Raw genomic sequence first — 27,342 nt, forward strand, 5'->3', positions numbered from 1 at the left:
GAGCCGAGTTGGAAGGAATTGCAAAAGGAACAAGCAAAAAAGTTTTTTTTCCTACATGATCAGAAAATAAAACCTGAGGAGATATAAACTGTCAAAATATTAATGTTACTTGTAGGCAACATCTGATAAGCAGATCTGCCTTGGGATTTACATTATCACTTTTAACAGTAAATGCTCATGTATGACTTTATACTAATATGATCTAGAAAAAAAATTAATACAAAATGAATACAAATTAATACAAAAAGAGTTAGAAATGCGTTACCCACTCTTTTTGTATTAAATATTGTATTAATATGACAAAAAGAAGGACCCCCCCAAAAAAAGTAAAACCCGCCCCCCGAAAAAATGAGAAGAAAAATTGTTGTTTTTTCATATGATATAAGTGCATGCATAACCCTCTGACATATTTACATCAATAACCAGGGATATCTTTTTTTAATCATTATTTTGATTAATACTTGATTTGTAAGTCCAATTGGTAATTAATAAAAGTCCTTTTACCATGCATGATGTCATTAGGGAAAGTTTCCCACATATTCAATGGTAAGATCTGATTGTGTGTGAAGTATATTCCACAAGTATGTATGTTATTAGAACCCATCCATGTCGTGTGGACTATGGTAACATAAAATAACCTCATTTTACCCGAAAATAATTTGTGAAGTATTCATGTATAGTCTACAGTTTACTTCCGACTGGAAGGCTTTGTGAGGTACTGTATTTTTATCTATTCGGAACAGTTCAAAATTAATCTTTTTTTCAATCGGGATTGAAAAAATAAATTCTTGTTCAGTCAAAATTAGTGACAGCATTTATTCACACTTAATTTCATATCGTGGTAGTAAAAGTTACCTTCGAGTCCAATATGCAATAGTTTGAGTCAAAGGAAGCCAGTAGCATAACAGGTTCTACATTTTACCTTGTGGTTGCTAGGTAACATTAATTTTGGTAAACAAGAGCTATGTATGAATTTTTTGGTTAAGTATTTTGCTGATAACTTGAAGCAGTTTCATATAGTTGATAAGTACAAGCTTATCTTCTTCTTTTTTCTTCCAAAAAAAAAACCCTGCAGGAAAATGAATGAATGAAAACATTGAATATCAGTTCTGCCTGCTGAAAACGATAAGTGTACACGAGGTATACAAGTCTGACAACCTTGCCGTCAAAACCTTTGATTATAACAAATGAACCATGACACCGAATAATGTGTGCGGTTTAACGTAGCACAATGCAACATAAGATCACCATTCACCAATTTATTACACAAGTTAAAAATACGCATGGCATACATAGTGCACAGTACCCTTTTAGTTCTTTTCTCAAGTTTGTTTAAACACAATAATCGTAAAATTTTTGAGTTTGTCATGCAAACTGGGAACATGAAATAATCAGGTACTGGAACGAAGGTTGTTAGTCGGGGGGGGGGGAGGGGGGAAGGGGTGTGTGGGGGAACTAATTTTTTTTACTAGTGAATACTAGAATGTGAATGTTACAAGTTGTTTGGCCATAGGTTACGTTGTGCATTCATGGATACAATGTACTCTGATTAATGTGTTCATGTTAACCAATATATTTCACATCGTTTTCTGATTTCCAGAGGCTTTGTACGATGAGGTTCATTCATCATATTCTCCCAGTACTAATAAGTCCAGGGTATCTACATCATCTGAAGGTAAGCGTTATGGGCTTATATACCAGTCCCCACCCCTTATGCCTCCTCCCCCACTCCCTCCCCAATCTCCCACATCCTCCCCACATCCTCCCCAGCCCTTCTCTCCCACCTTCCTCACTCCCACCTAGACCTCTCCCACCTCATCTCCACAACTCACCTCCTCCCAACCCCCTCACTCCCCACTCCCACCTAGACCCTCCTCACCCACCGCCTCACCCATCATGTACATCCCCTATCCCTCCCCCTTCTTTTCCAAACACCAGTTTCCATTACACCAGGAGTAACCATCATTTCATAATCACGGTGTTGTATCAACGTGTTCTGCACCTTCCCAAACTTAATCTGTCGCTCATGTGTTGTTTTAAGCAGATTGTGATTTCTACTTCATGATAACACCATCCTTACCTGTCTTCCTCACCCCATCCTTACCTGCCTCACCCCCCCCCCCCACTCCTAAACCCCCATATTTCCTTTCTTCCTCTCTCATACATACCGTCACAATCTGACCACATATTTTTTGAAGTGGGTTATATAAGAGGAACCACAGAGGCATGATGCAGTGTTGGAATGCCAAGCTATTGGCTCTTGTGTGTCGTCACCATGGAAACACCACAACAGGACGTAAACCTCGCTCGAATTGTTTATGTATTTCTTTACCTCTTGATAACTTGCTAACGCTGTCCAAAAGGCAGATGCGTAGAGAACTTTGCGATTTTATTTGCTAAAATGTTCATTTTCATATATTTATTGTTTAATACGGGCAGTTATTTATTCGATACGCTGCATGAAAAAAAATATATAAACTTAGCTGCAACCATTTTAGTGAATTTTTTTTTTCTTACTTTCTGCAAATCAACGCGTAATTAAGATCGCTAATTAAATAATTAATATTCATTTTAAATTAGACTGAGACAGTTGAAAGGAATTTCATCCATCTATGAAGCAATCAAAAGGTTTATTTTACCGATAAGATCTTACTTATTCTTGTATCAGCTGTTGTTGAGTCAATTTTTATCTGCTTCTTTTTGCCCCCCTTCCCCCTCCCCCTCCCCCCTTTTTTGTGCTAATATTGGCTACCAAAATACTATAACAGTTTTAGTTCTTTTAGAGGTACTGACTGGACAAGTTTCAAATGCATATCACGGAGAACAAATTTGAAAAATTTGAAACTTTCCAATTTTCAATTTTACTTGTGGTTAAGACTAATATGAAATTGTTCTCTGGGCAATGAAATATTGAGAACTAAAATGGATTCAACACACCTTTTGATCATTTTGTTGACAACAGTTTTTAGTTTGATCAAATTTTTTTTTTGGGGGGGGGGGGGAATCTTTTTTGGGGTAATACTCAGTATTTTTGTCCAATTTCCAACCAATCAGAGGAAGCTGCTGATATAATCCTGCTCATATATATCATAGGGATTCTATATATTGGTGCGAAATTAACATCCTTTTTATGGTACTCTGAACATTATTATAACCCAAGACACCATGCCTGTAAACTCTCACCTTTCCACCTATCTCAACCCTCCCACCCCTTCCACCCTACCCACCCTACTACCAAGCACAACCACCTTACCAACCAACATCCACCGTACCCTATCATATCCCTCCCTACCCTATCACATCCCACCCTACCTTATCACATCCCACCCTATCCTGTCCCACCTATCACATCCCACCCTACCCTATCATTTTCCACCATCCCTATTGTGTCCCACGCTACCCTATCCTGTCCCACCCTATCACTTCCCACCCTACCCTATCCTGTCCCACCCTATCACTTCCCACTCTACCCTATCCTGTTCCACCATCCCAACTATCACATCCCACCCTACCCTATTCTTTTCCACCATCCCTATTGTGTCCCACACTACCCTATCGTATCCCACCCTTCTTTATTCCACACTACTATAATCCAATCTTTTTCTCCCAGTCATACCATATCCCACCTCCCCTATCCCACTTCCCACACTCCTCCACCCTTATAGTTCTAACCTATCCCAACCATTCCGTGCCACCATGCCCTATCCCAAGAACCCTCCCCCCCCCCCCCCACTCCTCTCCCAAACTAACAAAGTATCTTCCTAGTTTTTCTTGAAAATATTGCCCTTGAAAAGAGGCCATTCATTGCAAGCATGTTAGCATGTAGTACATTTCATTTGTAATGTTTTTGAAAGATTCTCAATATTTTTTATGGGTCAGTCAGTGAACCCTCTCTAGCAATTCATTTGCATATTTTTTTTTATTTATCTGTGTATTCATTTTGATTTTAATTTAATTCATTTTTACATAGTCAGTAGAGATAAGAAGAAGGAGGGTGGTTGCTCCATTTCTGCTAACATCACCGCTAACATGCTTTCTAAAAACTTCTCTTTCATTTGCAAGACATTCCTAGCCCAATTTATGCACAGATAAATAAACCGCGCCGATTTGGTTCGATGAATACCTCCTACCCTACCAGGCCACCGGTGGATCCATGGGTACTCACGTCAGCCATGAAAGGTATTTCACTTGTCATGAACAACCAGCCCTGACCCCCCACCCACACCTACACCTCACACCACAAGCCAAGCCCCCTCCCCCCCCCCCCCAAATATTGACAAACTGCTAGTGAGGGTTTGAGATATGATTTCAGACCTGCTCAAGTAAGTTTGGGTCTTTCAAGATCACAAACGTTGCAAAACCCTGCTATGTTTCAAACAGTAATTAAAGACATCACTGAGCTTGTCAGAATGGGTTGTTTAGCCACCCATTCATTCCCCCCTTCCCCCCCCCAGTCAGAGAGAGAGGAATGGTTGGGTGATTTTTGTCTCCTTTCAGTAGTCTCACACCATATGATGTACCACATTGCTGGAGAAACTTGCATTTATGCAGAAGGGTGCATGGAGTTTATATAGTTGACCATATCTGGTGGCAGAGCTGGAATATGCAGTTGGTATTGGAATGTGCAGTCGTATATATGCATAATATGTAATATGCATATGTAATATGCAGTTGGTATTGGAAGCACATTGAAACACATCATAAATCAGATGAAGACCTTGACATCTTTCATCTATTCATTAGCATCATGTTAACAGAAATGCATCACAAACAGGCATTGTATTCTATCAAAGAGTAAAGCTTATGTCAGGCTAGACATAAACTTTCCTTATAACTTTAATAACACTATAATTTACGTTCTTTTATGTATTTAAATATTTTGAATTTTTTTTTTTATAAAAAAATGCAAGCATTTTTGTAGCTTTTTACTTTCTCTTTGGGTTTTATTAAACATGATCAGCTATTAATAAATAATATAAAAAAACAACCATTTTCATTATATGCTGCTTGTTGCCAGATACCTCAATTTATTATGTCTTTGAGCCAATCTCTACAAAATTCCATATGTCATGCTTATTAAACAGTGTGTTTTTTAGATGATGGAGAAATAGTCATTTTGAATCATAATTGCATAGAAAGTAGAAAATTTCTGCCATTGGCGCTCTGCATGATATTGCTCTTTTTGAGCCTACAAAGATTTTTTTTTTCAAATTTTTTTTTTTTTTTTGGGGGGGGGGGGGAGATGGTTCTGCATTTTGTTAACTTTAACTACTAACACTTAGAAATGATGTCAAATCCTGATCACAAAATACTCGTTATGAACAACAAGAAGTCATATCGCCGTGGTTGCCTGATGTGTTCCCTCCGATAGCTTCAGGTTAAGGATAGTCTGCAGATTTCTTTGGGGGTTGATTTAAAAGTTAGGGTTATGAGGTTTATAAATTGCAGATATATAGAATTAATTTGTCCCTGGATTAGTGTCGTGATAAGGGATTGGACTCCCTGGTGGCTTCAGGCTTGAATGGTAAGGTCAGGGGATTTTGCCCTGGGTGGGGGAGGGGGGTTGATTATAAAAGGTCAAGGCTAATTAAGCTGAGATAGTTACACTGTGCAACCGAAGATGAAACGCTCCAGTTGATTCTCTCCTCTCGAACCAATGCGAGTAATTACGATGCCAAGAAAGATAAAAAAGATGAAGTTCAATCGATGAATAACGTAGGAATTAAACTGGCCGGTGATGAAAATGAGTATTTTCAGACATTTCTGATTTGGAATGCTTATCCAGGTCTTTGTCGTACATGGACTATAGGCTACAGCTGTGCCTAAGATAGGGGTGGGGGTGGAGGGAGGATGGGGGGCAGGGGGGAGGGGGAGATTACTATGATGGGATATGTTTTATCCAACCTCCAAGTGAGCAATGCCTATAAATGCTTACCATCTAAAGAGTCTAGACAAAGTGGACAAATAGACAAGCTCCCAGGGATACCTCAAATCTGGGGGAATAACTTCAGAGCTGATGACTGCTGCATGAATGAATATTCATAAGCATTTCATGCATCATGTATGAGCACTTTTCCTTTTTTTTTTTCCCTCTTCCATTTCCATTCTTCTACCCCCAAAAAAAGATTCGGCCTACTCCTTAGTTCAAAAGCCCCATCAACCTGCAGTGGCACCCCGTCGTGTAAACTCCTTCCACTCGGGCCGGGGTTTCAGCAATTACGACGAACCAGTACACAAGACACAGGAAGGTAAAGTTCACGACATCATGCATATTCACGTCTTTTCAGTCATGGTCAGCCAGTTGGGACAATTTTCCTAATGCTATTACCTCTCTAAACTGTACTTCAATATCATGCTCTCAAGCCCTGGTATTGTCAGTACAGACAGTTCCTAACCTTTTTATCTGATTCGAGTGCTAATACCACTCTATACTGTTATCTCATATCAGGCTTCAAAGCACTCGTACTGACATTTCAAACAGTTCCTGACCTTTATCTGATAGAAACATGATATTTCATACTATCGTAATGACAATACCAGTGCTCTTAAGCAGGACATGACACTACAGTATAGACAAAAAATTGTCCCAACTGGGTATCATGGCAATGAATAATTCTTTGTTTCATGTTGGGAGTTGCTTGCATATTTTATTGATAATTGCATGATGTGTAAATTTCAAGTTTTCTATAAAATCACTAATATGAAAAAAATTATCTGGACCAGGAAATGATGACAAAGTTTCTACAAAGGGCACTGTCATATTTTTCCTAATTTGAGTAATTTAACGATTTTAACGATCTCTGAATCAAACTAACGTGATAGCTCTCAGCAGCATGCGAACAAACCGCATGAAGTCTTATATAGACCCACTGGGTAATAAACTAGTTCAAGTTTTTGCTTGTGCAGTTTTGCCAAACGCAAAAGTGCTTTTGAAAACGTGAGAGGTTTCTTAAAACCGACTTGGTTGATTCGAAACTTTGAAAACGAGTGTTTTATACAATGGCAAACAAAATTGTATATACTACCAGTGATCGACTCACAGTATGGTTGTGATTTTTAGTCAGAGAGCGAAACTTGTCCAGTTTTGCAATGTTAATGAGGACCGATATGGTGGCGCCCTCTGTTGATTTTGGCCGTGTTTGCGGAGAACCCAGAGGTTCATCAGTGAGTCACTCATCAACTTTTCTTTAGTAAAAAAATAAATGATAGTCTCTTAGCTTAATCAATTACTATCATCTGCTGTGCTATACACAGTAGATTTGGTTAAAAAAAAATTATGAACCAAATTCTATGAAATGTTGTTCATATGGTGTGCAGTAACCAGGTAGGTTTGTTCAAATCATTTTCTAGGTTTTCAGGTAACCTTTTTAGAGGAATACTTTGCCACGAGCAAAAGCCCTTCCCAAAGTCATATCTTCATTACATAAGAAAAAAAGCGACATGCTCCATGTTTCTTGCTAAAGTATCATAATATGATTTTCATAATTAAGAGTAAAAGCCCATTTTTCACAACCGGGTTCTGTTGACATCCCTTGAGGATGTGAGAAGCAAATGGAAAGGGTCTGTCAAGATATTGAATGATTTTTAGATACGCTGTCAAGACAGTCTGGGAGGAGGTAACAGAAATTATGAGACCTTAATATGGTTGGGGTGGGACGAAGGATCTAGGTTTGAAAGGTTGGGTTTTTTTCTCATCATGCAAGTTTCATCAGCACAAAATGTAGTGAGTGATAGATGCACTTACATCATGATAGATGTTTGAAACCTCTTATAGATTCTGCTGAGGGGAAAACAACTGTAGACTCCTTAGCCTACTACACTCTTATAACAGATGTAATCAGGCCTAGCCTCATTGGCATCATCCCATGTCTTATATCTCAAAGAAATTATGTTGTTTTTTATGAGACCAAATCTCAAATTCATAGTCTTAGCCTACCCACAGTGTCACTACTAATATGCTAGTGCCTCGATTCATTTGCATAGTAACAGATGCTTATAGATGTCAGAGATAATCTGCTAGTGTTATGGAAACAAAAAATTAACTTCTTAGCCTATGAGCCTATTAACACAAAAGCACAGCTGACGTAGCCTGGCCTAGCCTCAGTTGTTAGTGTTATAGAAAAAAATAGTAACTTCTTAGTCTATTAACACAGAAGCACAGCTGATGTAGCCTAGCCTAGCCTCATTTGTTAGTGTTATGGAAAAATATTAACTTCTTAGCCTAAGCTTATTAACATAGAAGCACAGCTGATGTAGCCTGGCCTAGCCTCATTTGTTAGTGTTATGGAAAAATATTAACTTCTTAGCCTAATCTTATTAACATAGAAGCACAGCTGATGTAGCCTAGCCTAGCCTCATTTGTTAGTGTTATGGAAAAATATTAACTTCTTAGCCTAAGCTTATTAACATAGAAGCACAGCTGATGTAGCCTGGCCTAGCCTCATTTGTTAGTGTTATGGAAAAGAAAATTAACTTCTTAGCATTAATTAGCCTATTACAGAGAAGCACAGCTGTTGCAGCCTGGCCTAACCTTATAAGTGCTGAAATATTTTCCTTGTTATTGACCCAGCGGTTACTTTAGTCCAAAATAACTATTTTATTGCATTATTGTTGGTAAGGCCAAAAATATGTTTAGTGTGATTGGGGGGGGGGGGGGAGGGGGGAGTGGGGGAGAAAGGGGGTGGGATGGAGGGCAGAAGTTGGCTAGGGCTTGTTTTTCTACAAGGTTGTATCAATGAACCAAAACTAGGTATTTTAGCTTGAGCCTAACAGGTGATTTCAGTCTGTTGATTTGACCGCATCTATTTTCACAGAGGAGCCCACGTATGAAGATATTTATCCCTGCGACAGACAACAAAGGCAAAATGTTGGTGAGCGCCCTCTAACACCCCTCCCTTCAGACACCACCACCACCGAAGAATTTGATGGTATATCACACACACTGAGTTGCCAAAAAAAAAAAAAAAAAAAAAAAAAAAAGTTCTTCAATTAAACCCCTTGCTACAATTCTTTCTCACTGCTGATTCTTTTCCCCCCTTGCGACTTACTCGGGTGGAGACCAAAGGCAAAACATTCCATCGGATTTGTGACTTTTAACTCTTTATTTTTTTTATTTTTTTTTAAATTTTTTGTAGCTTTATATATGGAAACTGAATGGTGGTGATAAACCAGATAATAATGTGACTGAAAACTTTGAAAATTTATGAGTTTGTAAATGTAGGTGCAATGTAGGTGTAATGTAGGTGTAATGTAGGTTGGTATAATAGTTTACCACAGTGAAATGTTAAAGTGTATGCTTTAGTTTGCAACTAAATTTGGGTCTAATGTAAGGGTAGGCAGTAGCTGAGTTTAACAAGAAAAATGTTTCTTTGGGAAAATCCTAACGGACAAAATTTCATTTCCAGACACCATCGCCAGCATGCATGATGGAAATATTGTACTAGGTATGTTTGGGGGGATGTGTGGAGGGAGGGGATGTGTGTGGGGGCATAGAAGGAGGATGAGTGGCATAGAGGAAGCTAGTAGGAGAGGGCAAAGTTCATGGTCTAATTGATTTGGGTGAGGGGGTACGTGGGGGGGTGAGGAACAGTTCAAAGTGGACTATTAAAATGGCCTGCCTTCCTTGAGAATTTTGCCCAAAAAAATGTGTCAAAAGTAGGTTTAAAAAAAACTTATTAATAAGGAGTTAAGATATTTTTCGATGGAATATTTTGCCGATGGTAGTTCAAGTCCTGTTATGTCAGTTTCTTTATACCAAACTTGCATCCATATTGCAGTGTATCTACCTATCACACATATATCCTATAGACATGTAACAGGTGTCTGTTGCTGGTTCGATTTCTATCCCTCTCTCCTCTCTCTACTCTTCAATCTCTTTGACGTGTTCTTCCTCTCATTTAGTATCCATCTCAATACATTATCATTGTTTATCAATCATAACGGTGATGTGTTAAGATGAAATGGTGTTTTTTTTTTATTTTTTTTTTTTTTATTATAATCTCTTCCTTGCTCGCAATGCTCGGGTTTATACATCATAAGATCTTCCCTTGGTTATTGAATGACAACATTCGTAACAAGTTTATACAGGCAAGAGCTTTTTCCGCAAATTCGCGGAATATCCGTGATTTCTTTTCTACATCAGGGAAAAAACTTTTATCCTAACACACTGTAGCATACGCATACTGGAGCCTATACCGCAATTTTTGCAAAGTTCTGTGTTTTTTGTTTTACCCGTTTATAGCTGCTTCTGGTTGATTTGATTGATGCTTGCATCAGTTACTACACATTACAACAGTAGCTGTTGAGGTCAGAGGTCAACACAAAGGCATTGCAATGGCTCATTTCATGTTTGGAAGCTAGCCTTTGTGTTTGACTTTCATCAAACGTATATCCTTTGACCTATACATATAAATATTGTATACTTATGTATGTAAAAATATAAAGAAGAAACATTATACTGTTTTAAAGTGTTAAACATGGCATATAACCATAAATATAGTCTGTAAAGCTCTGCAGTATAGTTCCAAAATAAATGCAAAATATGACTATATTAATCATAGACGTTTACCATGCTCTGAGAGTTGAGGTTTATGATAATATTTGAAGTAGATAATTAAATCATGGTTTAATATGTAAATGTCATGTGTAGCGCCACATTTTTACCTACATATACACAGTATATGGTAAATAAGAGTTAAGCCTTCAAGGCTATGCTAAAAGTGCAGATGGTATTGGTAAGTTTGTCTAACAGGCGTTTGTGTTCTGTATATAAATATAGAATAAAAGGGAGGTGGGTGGGGTGTGGGGGAGGGAGGGGGATGGTTAATTGTGGCTTGAGAATGTATTTTGAGGTGTATAAATTAACATTTCGATGAATTGACATTGTTTGGTATTATAGTCACACAGTGGTTGTGGCTTTGGTTAATATCAGTAAAGTACCATCAAGACTGATCAATCTTTTAGTAGGTTTGATTTTTAAACTTCTGCCCTTACATTGGAGAAGGTCAAATTTGTGAGAAGATGAAATGTTCTAAAAATATGTAAAAAATTGACAATAGTGTTGATGATTTTTGTCTTTTTCGGGCTTATATATTGAGGGCGACAGTTATTATAATTCCAAATCTAAAGTGAAACAGACTGAAAACTTAGAACTGGGGGAAAAAAGCATGTGTCTGTAACAATAGACCTGCTGTAACAATAAACTGCTGTAACAATAGACTGCTGTAACAATAGACTGCTGTAACAATAAACTGCTGTAACAATAGACCTGATAAAATAGTAAGACAGAAAGTGAAAAAACAAAAAACAAACATGAGATGAATCGTCAAGAATCTCTCGTTAGCCATAAATAATGTTATGCACAGGTAGAGACAATAAAACTGTGCTCTAAATTTCCCTGATAAAGAGTAAGGACCTGCTAGTAATTAATAGACCTTGAAGAATAGACATTAATTAGCTTAATTAAGGTTTGGTTTGGTTTCAAAACAAGAGTATCAATTATAGCCAGAGGTTGTTTCCCTTTCTAGGTCAGTTGAAGTTTCAAACACACTGGAAAGGCTGTGTGTAACTGTTGCAGGTTGTCCCTTGTGAAATAGGGTGCAGGGCCTCCGATGTGGAGGGGGGGGGTGGGGAGAGGTGGGAAAAGTTAGTTGGAGCTATGGTAGTGATAGTCAACTGATGTGTAGACTATATGAATAGTTGCTTCATGAGAGTTGCATCTTCAGATATTAAATATTAATACTAATATTAATAATAATATTGATAATAATATGAATAATAATTATATGAAATTGTGTTGGCAGCAATGAGGTGGGTGCTGAGGAAAAGGAGGGGGGGGGGGGAGAGTAGGTACGAGTGTAATTTCATTGGGCATCATTTTCTCACCCTGTAGATCAGTAAGTGTTTTAAGGAAGTTTTATGTCAGATTGACTGAGAATGGCCCACTGGCTGGGATGTAAATGAAAGGTCCAGCAACCCCCTGGCCCCCCAGCTGGTTACAAACCCTGTGTAGTCGAGAAATGCTTTTTCTTCGGAGAACATGCAGATACATGAACAAATTTTTTAAACTGCTGATGACATAATACTCCCGACAGCCTCCTATCTGTGGCAGTTTCAGTCAAGTCATTTGTATATTATCTTTTGTTGATAAAATTTTAGGTTTAAATAAGGTAAAATCTCTCGCATAAATGTTGGACCATGTAATTGGACAGTCACTGGAAAATTCCTATTTGCTTACATACTCTACAGCCATAAACTATCCAAGTACTTCTTGTAAAGTACATCTTCAGGTAATGAGAATTTATTTCGTGGAAAGACACGTCCAATTTCCTTAAACATTTCACAAGAAGTTAAAGTGTCACTTGCAGCTGTGTACCCGTTCAGCACAATGGAAGCAATGGCTCATTAGTTATGTACATGATAGGTCAAAGGAAAGAAGCTAGGTCACTATGGGTTACTGTTAAGCAGTTAGGTCACTATGGGTTACTGTTAAGCAGTTAGGTCACAATGGGTTACAGTTAAGCAGTTAGGTCACAATGGGTTACTGCACATTACAACAGTAGCTGTTAAGGTCAGAGGTCAACACAAGGCAGCACAATGGCTTTTTTCAATGTTGGAAGCTAGGTCACAATGGGTTACAGTTAAGCAGTTAGGTCACAATGGGTTACTGCACATTACAACAGTAGCTGTTAAGGTCAGAGGTCAACACAAGGCAGCACAATGGCTGATTTCATGTTTGGAAGCTAGGTCACAATGGGTTACAGTTAAGCAGTTAGGTCACAGTGGCTTTATACTGCATATTACTACAGTAGCTGTTAAGGTCAGAGGTCAACATAAGGCAGCACAATGGCTATTTTCATGTTTGGAAGCTAGGTCACTATGGGTTACTGTTAAGCAGTTAGGTCACAATGGGTTACCGCACATTACAACAGTAGCTGTTAAGGTCAGAGGTCAACACAAGGCAGCACAATGGCTCTTTTCATGTCTGGAAGCTAGGTTACTATGGGTTACAGTTAAGCAGTTAGGTCGCAGTGGCTTTATACTGCACATTACAACAGTGGCTGTTGAGGTCAGAGGTCAACACAAGGCAGCACAATGGTTGATTTCATATTTAGAAGCTAGGTCACAATGGGTTTTCAGTTAAGCAGTTAGGTCACAATGGGTTACCGCACATTACAACAGTAGCTGTTAAGGTCAACACAAGGCAGCACAATGGCTCTTTTCATGTCTGGAAGCTAGGTTACTATGGGTTACAGTTAAGCAGTTAGGTCGCAGTGGCTTTATACTGCACATTACAACAGTGGCTGTTGAGGTCAGAGGTCAACACAAGGCAGCACAATGGTTGATTTCATATTTAGAAGCTAGGTCACAATGGGTTTTCAGTTAAGCAGTTAGGTCACAATGGGTTACTGCACATTACAACAGTAGCTGTTAAGGTCAGAGGTCAACACAAGGCAGCACAATGGCTGATTTCATGTTTGGAAGCTAGGTCACGATGGGTTACAGTTAAGCAGTTAGGTCGCAGTGGCTTTATACTGCACATTACTACAGTAGCTGTTGAGGTCAGAGGTCAACACAAGGCAGCACAATGGCTTTTTTCATGTTTGGAAGCTAGGTCACAATGGGTTACAGTTAAGCAGCTAGGTCACAGTGGTTTTATACTGCACATTACTACAGTAGCTGTTAAGGTCAGAGGTCAAAACAAGGCAGCACAATGGCTCGTTTTATGTTTTTGAAGCTAGGTGACTATGGGTTACTGTTAAGCAGTTAGGTCGCAGTGGTTTTATACTGCACATTACTACAGTAGCTGTTGAGGTCAGAGGTCAACACAACGCAGCACAATGGCTCTTTTCATGTCTTGAAGCTAGGTCACAATGGGTTACTGCACATTACAACAGTAGCTGTTGAGGTCAAAGGTCAACGCAAGGCAGCACAATGGCTGATGTCATGTTTGGAAGCTAGGTCACAATGGGTTACTGCACATTACAACAGTAGCTGTTGAAGTCAAAGGTCAACGCAAGGCAGCACAATGGCTGATGTCATGTTTGGAAGCTAGGTCACAATGGGTTACAGTTAAGCAATTAGGTCGCAGTGGTGGTTTTACACTGCACATTACTACAGTAGCTGTTGAGGTCAGAGGTCAACACAAGGCAGCACAATGGCTCTTTTCATGTTTAGAAGCTAGGTCACAATGGTTTACCGCACATTACAACAGTAGCTGTTGAGGTCAAAGGTCAACGCAAGGCAGCACAATGGCTGATTTCATGTTTGGAAGCTAGGTCACAATGGGTGACAGTTAAGCAGCTAGGTCACAGTGATTTTATACTGCAAATTACTACAGTAGATGTTGAGGTCAGAGGTCAACACAAGGCAGCACAATGGCTCTTTTCATGTTTGGAAGCTAGGTCACAATGGGTTACAGTTACTAAGCAGTCAGGTCGCATTGGTTTTATACTGCACATTACTACAGTAGCTGGTTAACACAAAGCAGTACAATGGCTCTTTGCATGTTTGGAAGCTAGGTCACAATGGCTTACTGCACATTAAGAGTAGCTGTTTAGATCAGAGGTCAATTGGAACACTGCTCAACAACTTTTTCGAAGCATGGTGACATTATGTTACTGCACATTTTAAAGTAAATGCTTAGGTCAAAGGTGAATTGCTACACCCCACATTTTCAAAAGTAAGCCTGTTAAAAGTTGCCAACAAAATTTTTTATAAATTATTTTCCTGGTAGAGTGTGACTTTTTAAGTTATTCCCAGACACTTAAAGGATTGTTACATGAGACAGTTTATCTCAAGGATGAAAAATAGTTCATAGTCTGGTGTAGTAAGTTGGGGCATGGGTGACCATTATCAGACTTCCTAGCATATTTGTGGCCAATATGAAAGATGATCTTGACAAGCACTCCTGAGGGTGAATACAAGAATATCCAGCTGATCGTTATGTATAACAATAAAGGTCATGGGTCAATGTAAGAAATGTGCAATTTCAGTAAGTTTGGAAGGAACAGTCCATTCTCTGAATGGGAATGTATTCCCATATTCATTGGTTGTTAATGAACCAATGTTAGTTAGGTTTAGTCTATAGGTGGTCCTCATGAATGAAGTATAGAATAGATATGTTGAAAAGTTTGAAAAATTACCCCCTTTTAAAAAGAAATATATAATTCATTTAATTTCCCAGTTTGATCAACTTTTTTTTCTTCTTTTGGTTTGCTGTTCTTGTTACCTTTTAGTCTCTGGTTGTTGTTGTGTTTTTTTGCAAGTTCATATTCTCCCTTTGAAGTCTTTCCTATTGTTTTTATATTTTTAAATTTTGTTTATTATTTTTCTTTAATTTTCGTTAGTCGGACTACCACTGTTTGGTCTCCTTCCTTTTTGTTGAGTTGCTTTTATTTTAATTTTTTGTTATTTTGAGTTTTTTTGCATTTATCAATTCTATCATGGGTTTGTATTGATGTGTCTACTGTCACCATGGAACATGCTTGTGTTAATATAAGCTCTACTCATTAGCATATTTATACTAAGGTCAAAAGGTCAGATGAAGTGAGTGTTGTTTCTCTCATTGGATTCTGCAAGTTTGTTTACTGAATGCTTTTTCCAACATGTCAGCTTGACAATGAGTTGGTTAAGGAGTATAGGGAGGGCCGAAGGGGGGGGGGGAGGGAGGGGGGTATTTCAAGTGGGAGAAACAAATCTAGCTGATAATGCTTTGAGAAAAATGTAAATCATATAAGGAAGGTGAGTATGTTGACTATATGTTCAGTCCAGGAATGACACATTTTTACAGCTGGTTTAAAACTTTTTTGGGCAGCTGACTTGTCTTATAATGTTTCTGTTATTACCAGTTTGTTTGGGGTGTTTTTTTCTTAGTTTTAGTTCCATTTCTCCATGGCAACTGCATACATCTACATTAGGTGATGGGAATATATATATAAGTATATAACAGTATAACCAAAATGGCAAATGGGGTTTCATAATCGCCCTGGTATTTTCCTACTTTCCTCTTCTCCCTGCGACCTGTATTGGCCGAGAAGGTTTTACTTACTCTGTAACGCCGCCACTGTATCTGGGTATGAAAGGTTTTTCGGTTAAAAACTGTTGGTAGTGAAGATGTAATCTGCATATTCAATATACATATGTATAATTATTGGTGACCTTTAACCTGGACCGCACCAGTCACTGTTTTGATATGCTATCTTAACAGACTGAAGATAGCCTATATTTACAGAAGTTTGATTTTTATTTTTTTTATATTTCTTGCTACCTATAAATTTTGAAAAATCACTGCACCCTCAAATGGATGGATTTATTCATGAGAAGGGGTGGGGGTGGGGGAGGAGGGGGGGTAAGAGTGGGGGACTTCTCAAAGGAAACTTACTTGTCAAGCAGGCAGTGTTTTGCTTGTATTAACAGTGTAATGTAAATGTTAGTTACAGCCTGTCTGATAAAGACATTTGACTTTAATTTTTTTCAGGTTGGGAAGACAACGTTGCGTACGGTGTTGCTCAACCTAGTAGACCTTACATCCCACCACCTCCTAGTAGTGGTAACTATCTCATCCATTTTCTTTTTCTTTATCTTAATTTTCCCTCTTCCTCCCTTTCCTCACTTTCAACCCTCAATACTCTCTTCTGGTCGATACTGATTCGACTAGAGGTGTTTAACAAATGCTTATAAACAGAATCCACCTGAAAATGAAACTTAAATATCCCATGATCCTACTCGTACAGCTATTGTTACAGTTGACCTTACTATTGTCACAGTTGACCTTACTGTTGTCACAGTTGACCTTACTATTGTCACAGTTGACCTTACTATTGTCACAGTTGACCTTACTATTGTCACAGTTGACCTTACTATTGTCACAGTTGACCTTACTATGGTCACAGTTGACCTCACTATTGTCACAGTTGACCTCACTATTGTCACAGTTGACCTCACTATTGTCACAGTTGACCTTACTATGGTCACAGTTGACCTCACTATTGTCACAGTTGACCTTACTATTGTCACAGTTGACCTTACTATTGTCACAGTTGACCTTACTATTGTCACAGTTGACCTTACTATTGTCACAGTTGACCTTACTATGGTCACAGTTGACCTCACTATTGTCACAGTTGACCTTACTATGGTCACAGTTGACCTCACTATTGTCACAGTTGACCTCACTATTGTCACAGTTGACCTCACTATTGTCACAGTTGACCTTACTATGGTCACAGTTGACCTCACTATTGTCACAGTTGACCTTACTATTGTCACAGTTGACCTTACTATTGTCACAGTTGACCTTACTATTGTCACAGTTGACCTTACTATTGTCACAGTTGACCTTACTATTGTCACAGTTGACCTTACTATGGTCACAGTTGACCTCACTATTGTCACAGTTGACCTCACTATTGTCACAGTTGACCTTACTATGGTCACAGTTGACCTCACTATTGTCACAGTTGACCTTACTATTGTCACAGTTGACCTTACTATTGTCACAGTTGACCTCACTATTGTCACAGTTGACCTTACTATTGTCACAGTTGACCTTACTATGGTCACAGTTGACCTCACTATTGTCACAGTTGACCTTACTATGGTCACAGTTGACCTTACTATTGTCACAGTTGACCTTACTATTGTCACAGTTGACCTTACTATTGTCACAGTTGACCTTACTATTGTCACAGTTGACCTTACTATTGTCACAGTTGACCTTACTGTTGTCACAGTTGACCTCACTATGGTCACAGTTGACCTCACTATTGTCACAGTTGACCTCACTATTGTCACAGTTGACCTTACTATGGTCACAGTTGACCTCACTATTGTCACAGTTGACCTTACTATTGTCACAGTTGACCTTACTATTGTCACAGTTGACCTTACTATTGTCACAGTTGACCTTACTATTGTCACAGTTGACCTTACTATTGTCACAGTTGACCTTACTATTGTCACAGTTGACCTTACTATTGTCACAGTTGACCTTACTATGGTCACAGTTGACCTCACTATTGTCACAGTTGACCTCACTATTGTCACAGTTGACCTTACTATGGTCACAGTTGACCTCACTATTGTCACAGTTGACCTCACTATTGTCACAGTTGACCTTACTATGGTCACAGTTGACCTCACTATTGTCACAGTTGACCTCACTATTGTCACAGTTGACCCTACTATTGTAACTATGGTAACCTTCATTAAACTTTGAACACTCTCAACCTGTCTTTTGTAAATATTAATTCAGAATTCTTTAGCATTTTTTTTTTGTCCCATTTTGATTTTTACATTTCTAATTTATCACTAAAATTTGACTTGGAAAGTAGTTGAGTATTAAACAGTAGAATGACACGCAATTGTTTCCTTCTATTCATCTGGCCCCCCTCCTCTTCCCCTAGAACCACCCCAGCCCCCCGGACCCTATGGTGTGGTATCGATCTATCCACCAGATGCTACTAGACAAGAAGCCGCTGAAGACGGGCTGTACGATTTGGTGGGTTCAACGACGTCCCCTGCTGCTCAACCACCACCTTCAGTGTATGCAAAACCACAAAAGATGAAGCCCCCTGTGAAGCCAAGACCCAGGGTAAGTTATATATCGTAGTATATATCATTCATGTGTGGAAGGTGAGTCTGATATACCTAGATAGCCCTCCCTCACCCACGCCCTCTGGAATCCAAAAACCAAGGGTAAGTTATATATCATATCAAAGTAGTGATCCTGAAAAACAGTCATGTGTGGAAGGTGAGTCTGATATACTTAGATACCCCCCCCCCCCCAGTCCCTCTGGATATCCAAAAACCAAGGGTAAGCAAAGTAGTGATCCTGAAAAACAGTCATGGATGGAACGTGAGTCTGATATACCTAGACACCCCCCCCCCCACCCACACCCCTCTTGAATCCAAGACCCAGGGTAAGTTATATATCATATCAAAGTAGTGATCCTGAAAAACAGTCATGGATGGAAGGTGAGTCTGATAATCCTAGATATCCCCCCCCCCCCCCTCCTCTCGTTGGGAATCCAAGACCCAGGGTAAGTTCTCCACTCTATCAAAGTTGTGAACGAGTCAATGTCAGTATTGAGTGCTATATTCACATATCTCTGGTGAAGCCAAGACCCACGGTGAGTTCTATATAGCACGTCACAGTTTCATCACAAACAAAGGCACATTGGATGACTCTAACATACATCTAAAAAATCCCAGGATGTGAAACCAAGACCGAGGAGAAGTTCCTCACGGAATCAAAGTTTTAACTCTGTGCAAGCCATGTTCGTATTGAGGGTGAGTCTTATATGAGTGGAAAGCACTGGTGAAGCTGAGACCCAAGGGGACTGTTCTCCACCATATGGAAGTTTAGTAATGTGAACAAGGCATGTTGAAACTAGGACATCTTATTACATTCGGCCCTTGCAGGTTTACTACATTCTACCGGTGCAGGTTTATTACATTCAGCCCATGCAGGTTTATTTCATTCGGCCCATGTAGGTTTATTACATTCGGCCCATGTAGGTTTATTACATTCGGCCCATGTAGGTTTATTACATTCTACCCGTGCAGATTTATTTCATTCAGCCCATGTAGGTCTATTACATTCGACCCATGCAGGTTTATTACATTCAGCCTAGATGCAGGTTTATTTCATTTGGGCCATGTAGGTTTATTTCAATCTGGTTTGGTTATTTCAGTCTAGAAAGAGCATTTTATCATTTTCCATTGAGAAATGGATTTGTAAGTATTTTCAGAGCGATCCTGCAGTAATTTGTATCAGGTAAGCGTTTATTTCAATGTGATATGGGAGATACTTTTATCATCTAATGTGTTGTATCATATGGATAAGCTATTGTTCTTAATGCATTGTTTTATCATATATTGTTCAGGCTATTGTTCTCAATGCATTGTTTTATCATACATTGTTCTGCTATTGTTCTTAATGCATTGTTATATCCTATATTGTTCAGGGTTTTGTCCTTAAGGCATTGTTTCATCATATATTGTTCAGGCTATTGTTCTTAAGGCATTGTTTCATCCTATATTGTTTAGGCTTTTGTTCTTAATGTTTTGTCTCATGTATTGTTTCACATCACCAGGTTTTAGAGTTATTTAGAACCCCATATCCATACCAGGTAGGCCAAGGTCGTTGCATGAGTCTTGTTGCCAACATTAACAAATTTACGAGCAGCCCCTCCCCCCTCCCCCTCTCATGCATATTCATTACTGTAATCAATTGGCAGTGCATGATGTTATAATAATGCTCTGAAATATTTCAAAAGTTTTTACATCCATTTCTCTGATTTTTGTGCATGATGTTACAGCCATAACTGGCTGTTATAAAATTCCCTTTTTATGTTGAGTTTTAAAGACTGCGATTGAAAAACAAAATTCGGACAGAAGCATGCCCATAATTGCAACTCTGCCTCCAACTGTGTAGGTACAATGTAAGAGGCAACCAGATTACATTAGTACAAAACGGCTACTCACAATAGTCTAAGAAAGCTAATTTCAACTCAAAATCAAGTCCAATTTTTGTGTTATTTCTTGATAAATCTTTAGTTTGTGCGATTGACTTACAATGGGTAACTCCTTTCCATTTCAATTATTTGATTTAGAAAGCAATAAATGGAGTTTTTCTTTTTCAAAGAATTGATAAAATACCCAGAAAGCATTGCAGCAACTGCATCAGGTATCATTAAGGCTGTGTTGGTTAAATGTATTCAATTACCGTGTAATTGATATGTTTTACGAGAAGAACAACAGAAAAACAAACGTTTTGAGATATTGTCCACACTGAATTTACCTGCTATAACTTCACATTAGCTTTCCTGTATCATACCCCCCCCACACCACCACCACCAACTCCTTGTGCCTCTCCCCCCACCCATCATCATCCTAACAAAAGGAACATAGGGTCTCAATTTCCAACTATATTTTGTTGTGGTTTTACTAAATATTGTCAGGAACAACTTGCAAAATGACAAATATGTGAAATTAATTGAAACTTAGTCTTTCTGTCTACTTTTTTTAGTATTAGTTGAATTTGTTTGTTTGTTTATTTATTTGTTTCATCACAAAAAAAATTACAATTTTAAAGGAAGTCTTCTATAAAGCCTGAATTGGCTTTTAAACAGAGTAGAAGACTCCCTGGTAAAAGAAGAAAAATATAATACAAGTTGAATGAGCAGAATGATACAGATACTTTAAGGAGTAATATCTAGACAGGATAACATTGTCCTAGTTCATAAAGAATTTAGCTGTACATAGAATTGAAATTTAATAATCATTAACTCTGTTGATTGATGATTGGCTCGTCACTCATGGAATACATATATTCCTCATCCCCATCTCGATAGACGTTATAGGCCATACACATACTTGAGATTAGAAACTGCTGTGATACTTGGCTTCAGTTTTTCAGTAATATTTAAATGGGACCCATCAGCCATGTCCAAAAGATCTGTAAATATCATTCATATATCATGCATATAAGGAGCAATATAACAGCCCCCCCCACACCCACCTCCCCCACCGCCAATGTCTTGTAGAGTACTAAATCATGCTCGACACAAACAGTTTTAAAAATTTAAAGTGGACGTAATTTGTAGTGCAGTTTTCAAATTCAACGATTTAGTTTTAACCGCCAAACTTGTGCATTTTGCCATATAATTGAATAAAGGAGACAAGGATTATAACATCTTCTATTTTTAGGAATTAAAAACATATTAGTATTTTCCCTCAGGAATTTTATATATTTTCCTTTTGTATTCACGCTTTTCTTGAATTATTCTCTTGAAGTTATTAAATTATTAAGCATTTGGAGACACCATCCCTGGCTTTGACGATATTTATCCTATGCACTGAACATATTAAATTAACAACTTGTATGCATTTATACTATCCCTACAGACCCCCTCCTTGAGATTGTGGAAAAGCTTCAGGACTATATAGCATTTAAAAGGATGTTGTTGTGTTTTCCAGATGTTATGTTTTAGTTCTTTAGAGTGACATGTTTTTGTGGCTATCACTGTGGGGTGGAATGTTTGAAAGATTGTCAGCTTGACATCCAAAAACCACAAAAAAAATAAACAATTGTGGAATAACTCTTTTTGCCCATTCACTTGGAAGTACTTAACCATTTGACATAACAAGTTCCTATTTGGTTAGATATTTGATTCAGATCTGTGGTATTCCAGGATACTTTGTTTGGTTGTTCTGATATTGATATAAAGTTAAAAGAAAACTTATATATTATCTTTTGGCTTTAGACAGTTAATATCAATCAACAGGTTAGCAGGTGATTGTACTTTGATACAGGTTCAGTAATTATTCCTGAAAGTGGTTCTTTTGAACATGTTTCTTCAGAACATGTTTCTTTAGAATTTTTTTCAGAACACGTTCCTTCAGAACGTGTTTCTTCAGAACATGTTCCTTTAGAACATGTTTCTTTAGAAATTGTTTGTTCAGAACGTGTTTCTTTAGAACATGTTTCTTCAGAACATGTTTCTTTACATGTTTCTTTATAACATGTTTGTTCAGAATGTGTTTCTTTAAAACATGTTTCTTCAGAACATGTTTCTTTAGAACATGTTTGTTCAGAATGTGTTTCTTTAAAACATGTTTCTTCAGAACATGTTTCAATTGAACATGTTTCTTTAGAACACGTTTCTTTAGAATGCATTTCTTCAGAACAAGTTTCTTTAGAACATGTTTCTTTAGAACATGTTTCTTTAGAACATGTTTCTTTAGAACATGTTTCTTCAGAACATGTTTCTTCAGAACATATTTCTTTACAACATGTTTCTTTACAACATGTTACTTTAGAATATGTTTCTTTAGGATGTGTTTCTTCAGGATGTGTTTCTTCAGAACATGAATGCTTGCTCTGTTGTGACTACTAGGTACTGGGCATTTCCATGGTAACGGAAAGTTGTTTTGACTACTGATAACAACATTTCAAAACACATTCCTTAAATTCCATCAAATGAGAAGTCACTATTGTATGAGTACCTTTCATTTTTTTGGTTAAATATGAATATTTATGAGCTGGTAACAGGAAGGATGTTAAAACCGACATTACCAGCGATTTTTCATAAACTCTGTGAAGTTAATTATTCTATTTTGTTGATAAAGTTGATAAATGCAATCATTAGAGTTTTAGCTATACTATACCACTCCCATTTGAAAATACCCAATTTTGATTACATTAAATATAATGACTTGAGTCGATTAATAATTGGTAACGGAAGGACGGTAGTGGAAGGACAAAAGGTTTACCTAACATAAACTGCACAAGTGATGTGCTTTTATATTAATGATACAACAAGAATACTGCTGCAGAGTAAAATGTCATGTAAAAATTTGTTTTAGTTGCATGCATTTGAGTTTGTGGTGCTACGTCCACTTCAGTGTGGAATGGCCCCTACTACTTCTGGAAGACTTTCTGAAGACAACTTCATTTTACTATAAAAAATATAAATCATTAAAACTGTGATTATGAATAATTTGAAATAATTTTGAATTTCCGATTCCTCAGAGATTGGATCAATCCAAGTTCGAACACTTGGCCAAGACCCTCAACCAGGGTCCATCCCCTAGAATCGTGGGCCCACATCCGGCCAAATCGTTAATGTCCCCTGTCAGAGACAATGGTGGCGGCTACGCCCAGCCCCATGATGCCGTTTTAGGTGGCTCAAAATTGGCCATAGGGTCTGGCGTCTACGCACAACCAGCGGATGCCTTAACTGGTGGCCAGGTGAGAAAGTCATTTAACCTTTGGGTTGCCAGGTGAGAAAGTCATTTAACCTTCTGGTGCCCTTGGACGCACCACACCTCTCCTCTTGCAATTGTACTGGCAGAGGAGCAAACCCAACCATTATCGTTGGCCTATTTGATGGAGATGTCTGTGATGAGCAACCTCGTTTATATTATCTAAAATATTGTCAACCTTCTCCCCTCCCACTTCACCAACCTTCTCCCCTCGCCTCCTCGCCTCCACCAACCCTCACCCTTCACCAACCCTCCCTCTTCACCAACCCTCCTATCTGTCCCATTCACCAACCCTCTCACTCCCTTCACCAGCCCTCCCCCTTCACCAACCCTCTCATCTCCCCTTCAGCAGCCCTCACCCTTCACCAACCATCACCCCCCCTTCACCAACCCCTCTCTTCTTCCCTTCACCAGCCCTCACCCTTCACCAACCATCACCCCCCCTTCACCAACCCCTCTCTTCTTCCCTTCACCAGCCCTAACCCTTCACCAACCCTCTCCCCTCACCCTTCACCAACCCTCTCCCCTCACCCTTCACCAACCCTCTCCCCTCACCCTTCACCAACCTTCTCTTCTCCCCTTTACTAGCCCTCACCCTTCACTAGCCCTCACCCTTCACCAACCCTCTCCCCTCACCCTTCACCAACCCTCTCCCCTCACCCTTCTCCAACCCTCTCTTCTCCCCTTTACTAGCCCTCACCCTTCACCAACCCTCTCCCCTCACCCTTCACCAACCCTCTCCCCTCTTCCTTCACCAACCTTCTCTTCTCCCCTTTACTAGCCCTCACCCTTCACTAGCCCTCACCCTTCACCAACCCTCTCCCCTCACCCTTCACCAACCCTCTCCCCTCACCCTTCACCAACCCTCTCCCCTCACCCTTCACCAACCTTCTCTTCTCCCCTTTACTAGCCCTCACCCTTCACTAGCCCTCACCCTTCACCAACCCTCTCCCCTCACCCTTCACCAACCCTCTCCCCTCACCCTTCACCAACCTTCTCTTCTCCCCTTTACTAGCCCTCACCCTTCACCAACCCTCTCCACTCACCCTTCACCAACCCTCTCTTTTCTCTTCACCAACCCTCACCCTTCACCAACCCTCTCCCCTCACCCTTCACCAACCTTCTCTTCTCCCCTTCACCAGCCCTAACCCTTCACCAACCCTCTCCACTTACCCTTCACCAGCCCTCTCTTTTCTCTTCACCAGCCCTCATCCTTCACCAACCCTCTCCCCTCACCCTTCACCAACCTTCTCTTCTCCCCTTTACTAGCCCTCACCCTTCACTAGCCCTCACCCTTCACCAACCCTCTCCCCTCACCCTTCACCAACCCTCTCCTCTCACCCTTCACCAACCTTCTCTTCTCCCCTTTACTAGCCCTCACCCTTCACTAGCCCTCACCCTTCACCAACCCTCTCCCCTCACCCTTCACCAACCCTCTCCTCTCACCCTTCACCAACCTTCTCTTCTCCCCTTTACTAGCCCTCACCCTTTACTAGCCCTCACCCTTCACCAACCCTCTCCCCTCACCCTTCACCAACCCTCTCCCCTCACCCTTCACCAACCTTCTCTTCTCCCCTTTACTAGCCCTCACCCTTCACTAGCCCTCACCCTTCACCAACCCTCTCCCCTCTCCCCTCACCCTTCACCAACCCTCTCCCCTCACCCTCCACCAACCTTCTCTTCTCCCCTTTACTAGCCCTAACCCTTCACCAACCCTCTCCACTCACCCTTCACCAACCCTCTCTTTTCTCTTCACCAGCCCTCACCCTTCACCAACCCTCTCCCCTCACCCTTCACCAACCTTCTCTTCTCCCCTTCACCAGCCCTAACCCTTCACCAACCCTCTCCACTCACTCTTCACCAACCCTCTCTTTTCTCTTCACCAGCCCTCACCCTTCACCAACCCTCTCCCCTCACCCTTCACCAACCCTCTCCCCTCTCCCCTCACCCTTCACCAACCTTCTCTTCTCCCCTTTACTAGCCCTCACCCTTCACTAGCCCTCACCCTTCACCAACCCTCTCCCCTCACCCTTCACCAACCCTCTCCCCTCACCCTTCACCAACCTTCTCTTCTCCCCGTTACTAGCCCTCACTCTTCACCAGCCCTCACCCTTCACCAACCCTTTCCCCTTCCCGCTTCATAATCCCTCTCCCTGAGAAAGTAATCAACCTCCAAGAAAAAGAATAACAACCCTGCACTAGATCAGAGAATTGGTTAGAATATGTATCATTAGTGGTGATATTTGTATGTGAATGATAGGGAAGTTGTCCTACACAAGGGGGAAGTTGTCCGTTACATGGGGGAAGGTTGTTGCATTCTGGTCTATGCGGTGGGAGCACATAGACACTGTGTGCGGTAATGTCTCATTTCTCATCCTTATTCCCTCACACAGAATCAAAGAGTGAGGATGAAATCAGCCGAGAAGTCGTCTCCGAAGTCCACCCCTCACGACAAACCCCGATCCAAAAAGAAACAGCAGGATAAAAAGAAGAAGAAGTCAGAAGATCCCGAGAAGGACAACACTGACAAATTCCTGGAGGAACTCGAGAGACTTATAGGTATGAGCTTATGAATATTCATGATCAAATAAACCATGCCAGCCAGTAATGGTGACCATGTTAGAAGCTTATGAATATTCATGATCAAATAAACCATGGCAGCCAGTAATGGTTACCATGTTAAAGCTTATGAATATTCATGATCTAATAATCCGTACCAGCCAGTAAGTGACCATGTTATAGAAGCTTATGAATATTCATGATCAGATAAACCGTGCCAGCCAGTAATGGTGACCATGTTAGAAGCTTATGATCAAATTTGATCAAATATGATTATGATCAAAATATGATCAAATGATCAGATTAGATTATGATCAGATTATGTCAAATATGATCAAATATTCATGATCAAATAATCCATGCCTGCCAGTAATGGTGACCATGTTAGGAAGTTCAATGAAAGTACACTGTTAGGTATGGAAAGCTTATGAATATTCATGATCAAATAAACCATGCCAGCCAGTCATGGTGACCATGTTAGAAACTTATTAATATTCATGATCAAATAAACCATGCCAGCCAGTAATGGTTACCATGTTAGAAGCTTATGAATATTCATGATCAAATAAACCATACCAGCCAGTAATGGTTACCATGTTAGAAGCTTATGAATATTCATGATCAAATAAACCATACCAGCTAGTAATGGTTACCATGTTAGAAGCTTATGAATATTCATGATCAAATAAACCATGCCAGCCAGTAATGGTGACCATGTTAGAAGCTTATGAATATTCATGATCAAATAAACCATGCCAGCCAGTAATGGTTACCATGTTAGGAAGTTCAATGAAAGTACACTGTTAGGTATGGAAAGCTTATGAATATTCATGATCAAATAAACCATACCAGCCAGTAATGGTTACCATGTTAGAAAGTTCAATGACAGTACACTGTTAGGTATAGGACGAAGGGAACCAACGAGTCGGGACAACTTTGTCTATTTAGTGACTCTCGTGTCAAGCTTCAAAGAACTTTGTACTGACAGTTTTACTGTAGTGTCATGTCCTGCTT

The 27,342-nt window shown here is 39.6% G+C and overlaps 1 protein-coding gene across 16 annotated transcripts in view; it reads left to right on the forward strand.

The window, feature by feature from the left end:
* Nucleotides 1-27,342, forward strand: part of LOC139983748 (rho GTPase-activating protein 5-like) — a 127,158-nt gene that overhangs the window by 88,323 nt on the left and 11,493 nt on the right. For 8 of the 16 annotated variants that reach the window (XM_071997480.1, XM_071997475.1, XM_071997481.1 and 5 more), the window contains 9 exons: nt 1,601-1,675; nt 4,063-4,179; nt 6,126-6,248; nt 8,814-8,927; nt 16,478-16,549; nt 18,405-18,592; nt 20,097-20,132; nt 23,537-23,755; nt 26,163-26,328. In XM_071997480.1, the coding sequence (XP_071853581.1) occupies nt 1,601-1,675; nt 4,063-4,179; nt 6,126-6,248; nt 8,814-8,927; nt 16,478-16,549; nt 18,405-18,592; nt 20,097-20,132; nt 23,537-23,755; nt 26,163-26,328 (1,110 nt within the window). The remainder of the gene's footprint in view (nt 1-1,600; nt 1,676-4,062; nt 4,180-6,125; nt 6,249-8,813; nt 8,928-16,477; nt 16,550-18,404; nt 18,593-20,096; nt 20,133-23,536; nt 23,756-26,162; nt 26,329-27,342) is intronic. The other 8 variants (XM_071997486.1, XM_071997489.1, XM_071997490.1 and 5 more) reach the window with 6 other exon arrangements.

The sequence above is a fragment of the Apostichopus japonicus genome, chromosome 16, assembly GCF_037975245.1.
Source record: "Apostichopus japonicus isolate 1M-3 chromosome 16, ASM3797524v1, whole genome shotgun sequence".
Taxonomy (NCBI): domain Eukaryota; kingdom Metazoa; phylum Echinodermata; class Holothuroidea; order Aspidochirotida; family Stichopodidae; genus Apostichopus; species Apostichopus japonicus.